Source organism: Pan troglodytes, chromosome 1 (genome assembly GCF_028858775.2).
Source record: "Pan troglodytes isolate AG18354 chromosome 1, NHGRI_mPanTro3-v2.0_pri, whole genome shotgun sequence".
Taxonomy (NCBI): Eukaryota; Metazoa; Chordata; class Mammalia; order Primates; family Hominidae; genus Pan; species Pan troglodytes.
The window spans coordinates 81,242,598-81,255,864 of record NC_072398.2 but is presented as its reverse complement, the minus strand read 5'-3'; the positions used below and the strand labels follow the sequence as shown (position 1 = coordinate 81,255,864).

Genomic DNA, 13,267 nt, shown 5'->3' with positions numbered 1-13,267 from the left:
AATAGGCACATCAAGACACATACTAAGAAATCTGATGAAGTCTAGACCGAGGGAATGTATGCAGACGTCGAGAGTTCAGAATAGAAAGAGGTTACTTACGAGTCCAGTTCTTTGGAGATGCAGCTCACATTGAGGTCAAGACAGATCTTGTTGGAGATGTCGTTAGGCTGTACTGCACCAATGACGATGTAGGTGGTGTTCCTGTTCTTCATTACGGCACTGGCAGCTGCACAGGGAATGTTAACGAAGGGACACAGGGACATAATGATGAAGATAGGAAGAGTCCGGATAAGCTTCTCCATAAATCTCCAGGAGGTCGAATCCACAAACTGGGCCTCATCAATGATAAAAATAATCCTTTCCTCTTTCACTATCTGGACAAGATACAGAAAGAGAAAGAGAAACACCATAGGATGTCAGGTTTTTTTACATGTGTATGGGTATGCATATGTATCCACTGAGCTTCCTGGTTTGCTTACTATGCAACGAAAGAACTAAGTTCAATCTTTTCTTTCCAGTAACTTTGCATTAATTTATATTCCATTAACTTAGAATTTGTGGCTATTTGGACAGAGCTGGCTGGAATGGACTCTTACTTGGTCAAAGCTTTGTGTAAAGATAGTGCAAATTTGGAGAATAGATGGAGTTTTAGGGGTACCCACAAAAGCTAACTGAAGTGCCCATTACATAAAAATCACTGGTTTGTTAATTATGAGTCATTTTAATCTATTGAACAATAAAGTTTTCCTGGGGAAATCTACTTGACATTTACTCAACCAACATGTATTCAACACATGCTTACTGAGCACCCCCTGGGCTAGGTGCTAAACAAAACTAGTCCTCGCCCTGCTGGCAGCTGATGCTATTCTAGTTTGAAATGTGGTGTGTGTTACACTTAAAAAACAGATCACGTGTCCCTTTTCTCATATAGACTACCCTCCCCTAAGTAGTCTGAATTATTTATTCACTCATTAAGCATTTACTGTGCATCTATCAGGGTCAGGTGCTGTTCTAGGTACTGGGAATACAGTCTCAAACAAAATATGGAGCCTACATTTTAGCGTCAACCACTTACGTAGCAGGCTCTGCCTTACCACTGTGTAAGGTGTCACAGTGCAGAAAACCGGCTCCCCAATTCTCACTGCTCCAGACTGCTAATGGCTGCTTTTTGTTTCCCTCTGAGAAGAGATTGAGTTAACCCATTCTTTCTCTTTGTGCTTGACAGTCATTATAAAGTGTTATAACCTGCCTTGTTCACACATACCTAAGTCTACTCCTGCAGCCCCATTCTGTCACCAAATACTTAGCCCTTTGACTAGCCCTGAGAACAGTTTAATTAATGAGGAGGTAAGCACTACATTGTTTGGAGTTTGACTGGTATCTTTAAAAAGATGGGGCAGATAGAAATTTAAGTTTTAATCTTGGGATAGCCTTGTTAATGAATTATTCATAAATTGAAGAGAATAAAGCAGGAACAAAAAATCATGAATTCAATAATAAAACATTGGCCTGGTTTCTTCTAATTTAAATGAGGACTGGGTTCTTTCTAAAGTGAAAAAAAGCCAACACTTACATTATACTTACTATGTTCCAAGTACTGCGGGATGTTCTTTACATAATTAACTCATTTAATCCTCACAACATCCATATAAAGTGGTACTATTGAATCTATTTGCTGAGAAAATTTGGGCACAGAGAAGTTAAGTAACTTGCCCAGGGTCACACAGATAGTTAATGGTCCAAAGACTTGTCAGTACATAATCAAACACAGCTTTGGTAGCAGTTTCCAAACAAGATTCTGCTTCAGTACCAACTGAAAAGTTTTAAAACAAAAGCAAACAACTAAACAGGTTCCTAGGCCCAATCCACATCCTACTTTTTTAATCTTTAGAGTTAGAACTCACAAATCCATATTTTTAAAGGAGCTTCTTGTAAATATTTGTGATGCAAACAGTCTAAACCCTGACACTTAGAAACTACTGATATTGTCTTGCCTATGACCTGAAGTACAGAAGAAGAAAGCTGTATTATAAATATAATACAATGCCACCAACTTATATCGATCATTTATTATGTACAATTATGAGGCACATTTTTCATCAATAGTGATATAGAAATGTTAAGAGACTCTCTGTTCTTAAGAAGCTCACAGGCCAGGTGTGGTGGCTCACACCTGTAATCCCAGCACTTTGGGAGGCTGAGATGGGTGGATCACAAGGTCAGGAGTTTGAGAACAGCCTGGCCAACATACTGAAACCCCATTTCTACTAAAAATACAAAAATTAGCTGGGTGTGGTGGTGCGTACCTGTAATCCCAGCTAGTCGGGAGGCTGAGGCAGGAGAATTGCTTGAACCTGGGAGGTGGAGGTCTCAGTGAGCCGAGACCGCACCATTGCACTCCAGCCTGGGCGACAGAGCGAGACTCTGTCTCAAAAAAAAAAAAAAAAAAAAAAAGGCTCACGATCTCCTGAGGGAGAGAGAAACAGATATATAAGTAATGAATGGCAATATGCCATAATAGTATAGAGTGTATAGTATAACTAGAAATGTGTTCACAGCCTTACAGAAGCCTGGTGGAAGAAGAATTAGTCATGTCTAGAGATCTGGGGAAGTTCTCACCAAAGAGGTGACATTGAAAGATGAGCACCATTTCTCTAGGTTAAAAAAAATCTTTTGGCCTTTATCTTATTACCACTGGGACTTATTTCGAGAGTATAAAGTATGGGTTGGTGTGATTTGCATATACTCTGAGAATTATATGAAGGATGAATTGAAGCAGAGAGGTGTGAAGCACAGAGTTTTTTGGAAAGCTATGGAAATAGTCCAGGCAAAAATGATAAGAGCCTGAACTATGGCAATAGGAAGGGAGGACAAGGAGATTCCAGAGACCGAGGTAAAAATAGTAGGACTTGGCAGTGAGTAAATGCGGGAATGTGGGCAAAAAAGAAGGCAAGGATAACTTTAAATGATACAGAATGGCATAATTTGCTACTAATGAAATCAAGGATCAGGATCAGGATGAGGAAGAAAGGGCACTATAGTAAAAAAATGAATTTGGCATTAGACACTCAACTCAGCGTGAGTCACTACATCCAAGTGGAATATATACAAGGCTCTTAGGAATATGGTTTTGGTGTTTATAAGAGAGGTGGGGACTGAAATATAAATTTGGTGATCAATATATAGCAGACAGTCGTGATATTACTGGGAGAGAGCTAACACTTGTTGAGTGTTTCTTATGAAAGAGACACTGTTCTAAGTGTTTCTACATATAATCTAGTCATTTAAACTTACATCCCAGTGAGCTACGTACTATTATTTTCCTCCATTTGATAGATGATAAAGCAGAAACATAGAGAAGGTAAGTCACTGCTTGAGGTTGCTCAGGTAGCAAGTGATAGGCCTGGGGGTTCAAACCTCAGTGGTCTGACGACAGAGCCTGCATATGTAACCACTTTGGTACATTATATCTCAACAAAGGATGAAAAAATGAGTGCTGACAGAGGCCAGACTCCTAGGAGGAATGTTAAGGGACTCTTTCCAAGGCATCTAAATTCTAAACAGACCTTTCGCTTGAGGTTTGGAAGGATGGAGGAGAATGAAGCACTTTAGGACAAAGCCTTCACATACTTCAAAAGCCTCTTGCCAATGCGGTCTGAACTCCTCAAACCACCTGGCTGTGTGGTGATTTGCCCAGTTTTCTTCCCCCTACTTCTTGACCCACAGATGCTCTTACCAGCTTCAAGATCTTCATAAACAATATTTCCAATTGTTTTTGCTTTTTCAATTTGCTCATCCTGGAAATCTCCCGAGAAATAGGGAACTGTACAAAGAATTATGAGAATATTGAGTATGGGAAAATAGCAAAGGGAACTACTGACTGTGCAACTTTGGGCAAAACACTTAACTATTCTGTGTCTTAAAATCCTCATGTGTTAGACAAGTGGTCCCAACCTTTTTGGCACCAGGGACTAGTTTTGTGGAAAACAATTTTTTCATGAACTGCGGCAGAGGGGATGATTTTAGGATGATTCAGGTGCATTACATTTATTGTGCACTTTGCTTCTATTATTACATTGTAATATATAATGAAATAATTATACAACTCATCATAATGTAGATAGAATCAGTGGGAGCCCTGAGCTTGTTTCCTTGCAACTAGATGGTCCCATCCGAGGGTGATGGGAGCCAGTGACAGATCATCAGGCATTAGATTCTCATAAGGAGCATGCAACCTAGGTCCCTTGCATGCACACAGTTCACAATAGGGTTCAGGCTCCTATGAGAATCTAATGCTGCTGCTGATCTGACAAGAGGAGGAGCTTAGGTGGTAATGTGAGCAATGGGGAGTGGCTATAAATAGAGATGAAGCTTCACTTGCTCACCCACTGGTTGCCTCCTGCTGTGTGGTCTGGTTTCTAACAGGCCATGAACTAGTACCAGGGGTTGAGGACCCCTGTGTTAGATAATTCAGGAAAAGACAGGGCACAGTCTGCACTGGTATCACTTGTAGGAACAGAGTGACTTTGTGTCCCAGAGTAGCTAGTATAGCTATGATAGAAAGGTAAGAAAAAAATTAGTCAGCAGATGGCCATTTGGATTTTCTTGAGTATGATATTTCAAGATACCTCTAATAATGTCAAGAATGTGGATGCACATCCAGAGAGGATTGGGAGCCATTTACTCACCATCTGGATACTCCAGATATACAGACCAAAGAGATGCTAAGTCACAATGCACCAGAGAGGAGTTGCTGTGCCTGCCCATGGCTATTTGTGCAGAAGTATAATACTAGCTAGTTACCTGAACATGGAAAATGTCATTAAGAAGACAGTAGAACTTTTCATCCAACAGTGTCATGACTTTATTTCGAAGGTTGGTCTGTCGTTCTTTATAATGTTTACAAGTGTCTAGGCCTAGGACACTGGCCATGAACATCTGGATGGTATAGAAAGTTTGATGGAAGCTGATCTTATTCAATGAAATGGCAATAATCCTGTTTGTGAGAAAATCGAGAATCAGAAGAGAGTTTTTAAATATATATTTTTGAAAATAATAGAGGTTGAAGGAAAGCTCTGTCTTCTCATATTCAGCTACAATGACGGAGATTTTCCAAGCTATCTCGCAATGGTTCTTTATTGCTGCTTCTGATATACTCCCTCTTCTCCTGTTCCTAAGCCCTGATTAATTTAACCTAGCTAATTCTCTCCTTTCTAGTCCTACTGCCACCCCATACTACCACAATAGCAAGCCACTACCCCCATCCAGGTCATGACCCTCTGACTGGGAGCTCCCATTGCCTAACGGCATGAACCCAGGCCTCCTTTATGTGACACACAAGACTTTCCAAAGCCTCATTCTATCCTTTCTTGCCACTCTCTGCCTAGCAATCTACTCTTCACCAACAGCAAGCAGGTGAGAGTTCCCTGCACACCCAGAGCTATTTCTCCTCTCTATGCCTTTGCTTATGCTGTCTCTTCAGCCCAGAGTGCTATCGCTTCTCATTGCCCCTCATTTGAGGTTCATCTTAAGTCTCAGCTCAGGTGTAGCCTCCTGGAAACTGTCATCAATGTCCTAAGGTTGACTACATACCCTTTCTTCTCTGAACTTCCACAATTCTCTATTGCATGACTCTATCATTGCCCTCACTACATTCAACTTTTAATGCTATCTGATATGGTTTGGCTCTGTGTCCTCACCCAAATCTCATCCCGTATTGCAACCCCCGAGTGTCAGGGGAGAGACCTGTTGGGAAGTGATTGGATCATGAGGGCGGTTCCCCCCATGCTGTTCTCATGATAGTGAGGGAGTTCTCATGAGATTTGATGGTTTAAAAGTTTGGCACTTCCTCCCTTGCTCGCTCTCTCCTGCCACCATGTAAGATATGCCTTGCTTCCCCTTTGCCTTCTGTCATGATTATAATTTTCCTGAGGCCTCCCCAGCCATGTGGAACTGTGAGTCAATTAAACCTCTTTTCTTTATAAATTACCCAGTCTCAGGTAGTTCTTTATAGCAGCGGGAAAACGACTAACACATTATCTCTCTCCTCCTCTTCTGTGAGAGCTCCTTGAGGGCAGAGAGCAGACTTTATTGATATTCAGGGCTTTGGCACTTGTTGACACATGTCCCCACAAAATTCATATATTAAATTCTTAGCCTCTAGGGCCTCAAAGTGTGACCTTATTTGAAAAGAGAGTCGTTGCAGATACAATTAGTTAAGATGAGATCATGCTAGAGTAGGGTAGGCCTCTAATCCAATATAACTGATGCCCTTATATAAAGGAGAAATTTGGACACAAACAACACACAGGGAGAATGCCATGTGAAATGAAGGCAGAGATTAGGGTGATGCTTCTACAAGCCATCTTTGGAACACCAAAGATTGCCAGCAACCACCAGAAGCTAGCAGGTGGGCATGAAACAGATTCTTCCTCATGGTCCAGAGAAGAAAAGATGCCTTGATCTCAGACTCCTACCCCTGAGAACTATGAGACAAATTTCTGTTGTAAGCCATCCATTTGTAGTACTTTTTTACAGAGGCCCCGGCTAGTGAATACAGCACTTAGTAGTTCCTGAACATAGTAGGAAGTCAATTAATGATTGAATACATGAATAAACAAATGTCTTCTGACTGTTGTGAATTATCCCTTCAGCAATGATAAAGATATTTTAAAACTGGCCTTTCTCAGGCCTAACTTTAATGTGGGATAGAGATACAGCTAAGAATATTATAAGATTAACAAGCATTTTCCCCTCACACTGTTTAGGTTAGATGGGGAAGGGATATGAGACACCTTCATTATTGTCCTGGTCATCACCACTGTTATTGAATACCATACTATCTACTTCCATGAGGAAGTAGAATGGATTGTCCCAAAGATAGACCTCATAATATTCCTTATATGAAAATAAATAAACAACATGAGACAAGTATATTAGATCTGTCTTCCAGGGAAAAATCCAAAGACCTCTTATTCTCTATCTCCAGTCTCAGGACTAAATGGTTTGAACTAGTGATTCCCTGTTGAGGGAAGAGACAGACCCTCTCATATTGTTTTATACTCAGAAAAGGAAAGAAAAGTGAAATTAAAGGCAGATAGCCCGGCGCCTAGGAACCAGACCCGAAACCAGGCCTGGGCCTGCCTGACCTAAGCCCGGTAGTTAAAATTCGACCCCTGACCTAGCAACTGTTGTTATCTATAGATTCCAGACATTGTATGGAAGGGCATTGTATGGAAGGACATTGTGAAATCTCTCGTTCTGTTCTGTTTCACTGTGACCACCGGTGCTCGCAGCCCCTGTCACGTACCCCCTGGCTTACTCAATCGATCACGACCCTCTCATGCGGACCCCCTTAGAGTTGTGAGCCCTTAAAAGGGACAGAAGTTGAGCATCTGACGAGCTCGGATTTTGAGACGCTAGCCTGCCGATTCTCCCAGCTGATTAAAGCCACTCCCTTCACTATCTCATCTCCCAGCTGATTAAAGCCACTCCCTTCACTATCTCAGTGTCTGAGGGGTTTTGTCTGCGGCTCATCCTGCTACATTTCTTGGTTCCCTGACCGGGAAGCAAGGTGATTAACAGATGGTCGAGGCAGCTCCTTAGGCGGCTTTAGCCTGCCCTGTGGAACATCCCTGCTGGGGACTCCAACCAGCCAGAGTGACGCGGATCCTGAGAGCTCTCCCGGGTAGGCATTTGCCCCGGTGGGACACCTCGCCAGAGCAGTGTGTGGCAGGCCCCCGTGGAGGATCAACACAGTGGCTGAACACCGGGAAGGAACTGGCACTTGGAGTCCGGACAACTAAAACTTGGTAAGACTAGTCTTTGGAACGTGCCCACTCCATTTGAGTGGAAGCATGGCCTGATCACCCACGGCGTGCCTTTATCACCACTTTGGTTTTGGTTTTGACTTGGTTTGAATTGCTTGACAGGACTGGTCTTGGGAACTTGCCCACCCCATTTGAGTGGAAGCATGGCCTGATCTGATCACCCACGGTGTGCCTGTACCGGCACTTTGGTTTTTGTTTTTGACTTGACTTAGATTGCTTGATACTTTGGTTTTGGTTTTGACCTGGCTTGGATTTCTGAATACTCTGATTTTGGTTTTGATTTTGGTTTAGTGTAAACTGCAAAAGTGTGTGTGTGCCGTTTTTACCTGTTCTTTGTTTTGTGGTGTGCATGTGGTGTGAGAGCGGTGTTTTGTCTCGAAGAAACATGGGTCAGGCACAAATAAGCCCACCCTACTAGAAACTATGTTGAAAAATTTCAAGAAAGGATTTAAGGGAGATTACGGTGTTACTATGATACTAGAAAAACTTAGAACTTTGTGTAAAATAGACTGGCCAACATTAGAGGTGGGTTGGCCATCAGAAGGAAGCCTAGACAGGTCCCTTGTTTCAAATGTATGGCACAAGGTAACCTGTAAGCCAAGGCACACAGACCAGTTTCTGTACATAGACAATTACAGCTGGTTTTAGACCCCCTTCGCCCCGACAGTAGTTAAGAGAGGCAGAAAGAGAGGAAGAAACAGAGGCAAAAGGAAAGTCAAAGAGAGAGAGAGGGAGAGAGAGAGACAGAAAGTCAAAGAGAGAAAGAAAAATAGAAAGAGAGAAATATCCAAGTAGTTAAGAAAAAAATAGTGTACCCTATTCCCTTTAAAAGCCAAGGTAAATTTAAAACCTAAAATTGATAGTTAAAGGTATTCTCCGTAACCCTGTAACACTCTAATACCACTTTGTTGTTAGTGTAAACAAGGGCGTATCCCGAAAGCACTGAGGCCTTCCTATCAAAAATCCTTAACCCAGTAACCCACGGATGGCCCAGATGCATTCACTCTGTAGCAGCAGCTGCTTTGCTAACAGGTAAAAAAAAAAAAAAAAAAAAGAGCTGGGGGAAGGCAAAATTTATGTAAAAAGAGTGTTATATGGTAAATTCTTGTCTTGAAATAAATTAACTTTTGTTTAAAGAAAGAAATATTTGTAATAAGTCAGAAAGTTGAGACATGTCGAAGAATTATCTGCGAAAGTCATAGAAAACAATGTTATAAAAAATTTATGCAAAAAATATTGTATAATTTGAAAGTAATAAGGCCTCCTGAGTACTATTGAAGAAACAGTTTATGTGCAAGGTGCATAAGAAAAGTAAAATATATTTTTGGTAAAAAGATTAGAAGGAGGCATAAGAATGTGGATTTTTACCTACATTAAAAGGTTAAAAAAATTATTGTTTTGAAAGTTTAAGCAAGTTTTAAAACGTAAATTGTAAAAAAAAAATTCTGTGTATAAACTAGGTAAAGATAAAAAGGTATCATCCAGTTTTTCTGTGAACTGGACATTAAAGTAAAAATGCAACAGGTTTTTCTTGAAGCACCAACCTGCTCTTTAACAAAAATTATAAAAGGTTAAAAAGAGTCTGTAAAAACTTACCTTATGGTCAAACATGAAAAATTGGATAAATATGTCTATGAGGTTTTATTAAAATTAAGTTTAACATTAATAACACACTAATATAAAGGTAAAATTTAGCTTATCTGGTATAAAAATCATACAAGAAGTATTATTAAATATAAAATGGTATTTAGCTTTCTTTGGTCTAAAAACTAATAAAAATAGGTCCTAAAGGAAACATTCATTTTACTAGAGGATCACAGAAGTTAAAGACTTAAAACAAACTTTGGCAATTAAGACAGCATACCAAGATGCAAATGCCTGGTTGAAATGGATCAAATATTCCATCTGCACATTAAACAAAAGCAGTTGTTATGCTTGTGCACATGGCAGGCCAGAGGCCCTGATTGTTCCCCTTCCACTAAAGTGGTCCTCCAGTCCACCAGGCGTGGGCTGCATGGTAGCTCTTTTCCAGGATTCTACAGCCTGGAGTAATAAGTCATGCCAAACTCTCTCTGCTATCCCTGTGGGTCAGCCCCCGAGGGCCATCCAACCTCCGTCTCCCAACACTAAGTTCACTTCGTGTCTCTCACCACAGAGAGGAAACTTAGGATTCCTTGGAGACCTGAAGGGATGCGATGAGCTTAAGAATTTTCAAGAGCTTATCAATCAGTCAGCCCTTGTTCATCCCCAAGCGGATGTGTGGTGGTATTGTGGTGGACCTTTACTGGGCACTCTGCCGAATAACTGGAGTGGCACTTATACTTTAGTCCAGTTGGCTATTCCTTTCACCCTGGCATTTCATCAACAAGAGGGAGGAAAAATAAGACATCGTAAAGCGAGAGAAGCCCCCTTATAGGTCTTTCGACTCTCACGTCCATTTAGACGCAATTGGAGTCCCACGAGGAATACCAGATCAATTTAAAGCTTGAAATCAAATAGCTACAAAATTTAAGTCAATATTTTAGTGAGTGACGTTAATAAAAATGTAAATTAGATAAATTATATCTATTACAAACAACAGCAACAAGCTTTTCATGAGTTGAAAGAAAAACTCAGGTCGGCCCCAGCCCTGGGGCTACCTGACCTGACGAAAGTGCACACTCTATGTGCCAAAAAAAAAAAGGGGCCATCTATACCAATTCTAAGTTAATTTAGACTAAGCAAGGTCTTACTAACAGCAAAGGATAATTGAAATCCCAAACTTACAAGGTTTTCAACAAAAGTAAAGTTTGCTAAAAGTTAACAGTGTAACATGTATTATAGTAACTTCTAATCTTGTGGCCTTAGACAGTCTAGTCCACAGATATAAAGAAAGTTCACTTTAAAAAAAAAAAAAAAAAGAATGGTTATCTTCAAAAAAAAAAAAAATGGCAGTTGGAGTTTTAACCCAGACTGTAGGGCTCTGGCCAAGGCCAGTGACCTATCTCTCAAAACAACTAGATGGGGTTTCCAAAGGCTGGCCCCCATGTCTAAGGGCCCTGGCAGCAACGGCCCTGTTAGCACAAGAAGCAGATAAGCTAACTCTTAGGCAAAACCTAAACATAAAGTCCCCCCCATGCTGTGGTGACTTTAATAAATACCAAAGGACATCATTAGCTAATGAATGCTAGACTAACTAGATACCAAAGCTTGCTCTGTGAAAATCCCCACATAACCATTGAAGTTTGCAACACCCTAAACCCCGCCACCTTGCTCCTGGTATCAGAGAGCCCAGTTAAACATAACTGTGTAGAAGTGTTGGACTCAGTTTATTCTAGCGGGCCCAACCTCCGAAACCATCCTTAAACATAGTAAACTGGGAGCTGTACATGGATGGGAGCAGCTTCACCAACCCCTGCAAAGTGACTCAGAAAAAGCCCTGCTCCAGTCACACCCGGAAGCTGACTGGTCCACGCACGGCCGAAGCATGAGAAAACTCATCGCGGGACTCATTTTCCTTAAAATTTGGACTTGTACAGTAAGGACTTCAACTGACCTTCCTCAGACTGAGAACTGTTCCCAGTATATACATCAAGTCACTGAGGTAGGACAAAAGATTGCTACAGTCCTATTATTTCATGGTTATTATAAGTGTACAAGGACTCTAAAAGAAACTTGTTTGTATAATGCTATTCTATCCAAGGTATGTAGCCTAGGAAATAACCAACCTGATGTGTGTGTTATGACCCATTTTAAGCCTCCAATGATCACAGTTTTTTAAAATAAATTAAGGACTGGTCCTTTTCTAGGTGACACAAGTAAAGTAATAGCTAAGACAGAAGAAAGAGGGGTCCCCAAGCATGTAACACTAAAATTTAATGCTTGTGCCACTATCAATAGCAATTGGCATAGAATAAGATGCGGTTCTTTAAACTGAAAAAAAAAAGTTACACAGCAGGAAATAAGTATATCTGCCACGAATTAAGCTCATGTGCAAATGTGTGTAATTACTGGTCTTGTGTCATCTAGGCTACTTAGAAAAAGGAGGAAAAAGACCCTGTTTAGCTCCAAAAAGGAGAAGGCAGCCCCTCCTGTACGAGTGGAAGCTGCAACCCCTTGAAATTAGTAATTACAAATCCCTTAAACCCAAGGTAGAAAAAAAGAAGTACACGTATCTCTGGGCGTCGATAAAAAAGGACTAGATCCTAGAGTAAATACCTTGGTAAAAGAGGAGGTTCGTAAACTCTCTCCGGAACCAGTATTTCAGACTTTCTATGATTAACTAAATGTGCCAGTACCAGAGACTCCAGGAAAAACCAGAAATTTGTTTTTGCAATTAGCCGAGCATGTAGCCCAGTCTCTAAATGTCACCTCATGTTACATTTGTGGAGAAACTGTAATAAGAGATCAATGGCATAAGAAGCCCGAGAATTAGTGCCTACAGACCCAGTTCCTGATGAATTCCCGGCCCAAAAGAATCACCCTGATCATTTCTAGGTTCTAAAAGTCTCAATTATTAGACAATATTGCATAGCTGAAAAAAGGAAAGAATTCACTCATCCTGTAGGATGACTTAGTTGCCTAGGACAAAAACTGTATAATGGTACCACAAAAACAGTTACATGGTGGAGTTCAAACCACACAGATAAAAATCCATTCAGTAAATTTCCAAAGTTGCAGACCATTTAAGCCCACCCAGAATTCCACCGGGACTAGACAGCCCCCAACTAGGCTATACTGGATACGTGGACATAGAACCTACGCTAAGCTGCCTGACCAGTGGACAGGTAGTTGTGTTATTGGCACTATTAAACCATCTTTCTTCCTACTGCCCATAAAAATAGGCGAACTCCTGGGCTTCCCTGTCTATGCTTTCTGCGAAAAGCGAAACGTAGCCATAGATAATTAAAAAGATGATGAATGACCACCTAAAAAATTATACAATACTATAGGCCTGCCACTTAGACACAAGATGGCTCATGGGTATACCAGACCCCCATTTACATGCTCAACTGAATCATACGGTTGCAAGCTGTTTTAGAAATCATCACTAATAAAACCAGTCAAGCCTTGACTATTCTGGCCCGGCAAGAAACTCAGATAAGAAATGCTATCTATCAAAATAGATTGGCTCTCGACTACTTCTAGCAGCTGAAAGAGAGGTCTATAAAAATTTAACCTTACTAATTACTGTCTACACATAGATAATCAAAGGCAAGTAGTTAAAGACGTAGTTAAAGACATAGTTAAAAACATGACAAAACTGGCACATATGCCTGTACAAGTGTAGCACGGATTCGACCCTGAAGCCATGTTTAGAAGGTGGTTCCCAGCACTAGGAGGATTTAAAACTCTTATATAGGAGTTATAATAGTAATAGAAACCTGCTTACTGCTCCCTTGCTTGCTGCCTGTACTTCTTCAAATGATAAAAAGCTTCATTGCTACCTTAGTTCACCA

General features: G+C 40.8%; 1 protein-coding gene across 10 annotated transcripts in view; it reads right to left on the bottom strand.

Moving 5' to 3' along the window:
- Positions 1 to 13,267, bottom strand: part of ADCY10 (adenylate cyclase 10) — a 106,961-nt gene that overhangs the window by 46,685 nt on the left and 47,009 nt on the right. For all 10 annotated transcript variants that reach the window (XM_016931788.4, XM_016931836.4, XM_003308592.7 and 7 more), the window contains 3 exons: positions 4,804 to 4,996; positions 3,737 to 3,823; positions 100 to 374 (listed from right to left, as the gene is read on the bottom strand). In XM_016931788.4, the coding sequence (XP_016787277.2) occupies positions 100 to 374; positions 3,737 to 3,823; positions 4,804 to 4,996 (555 nt within the window). The remainder of the gene's footprint in view (positions 1 to 99; positions 375 to 3,736; positions 3,824 to 4,803; positions 4,997 to 13,267) is intronic.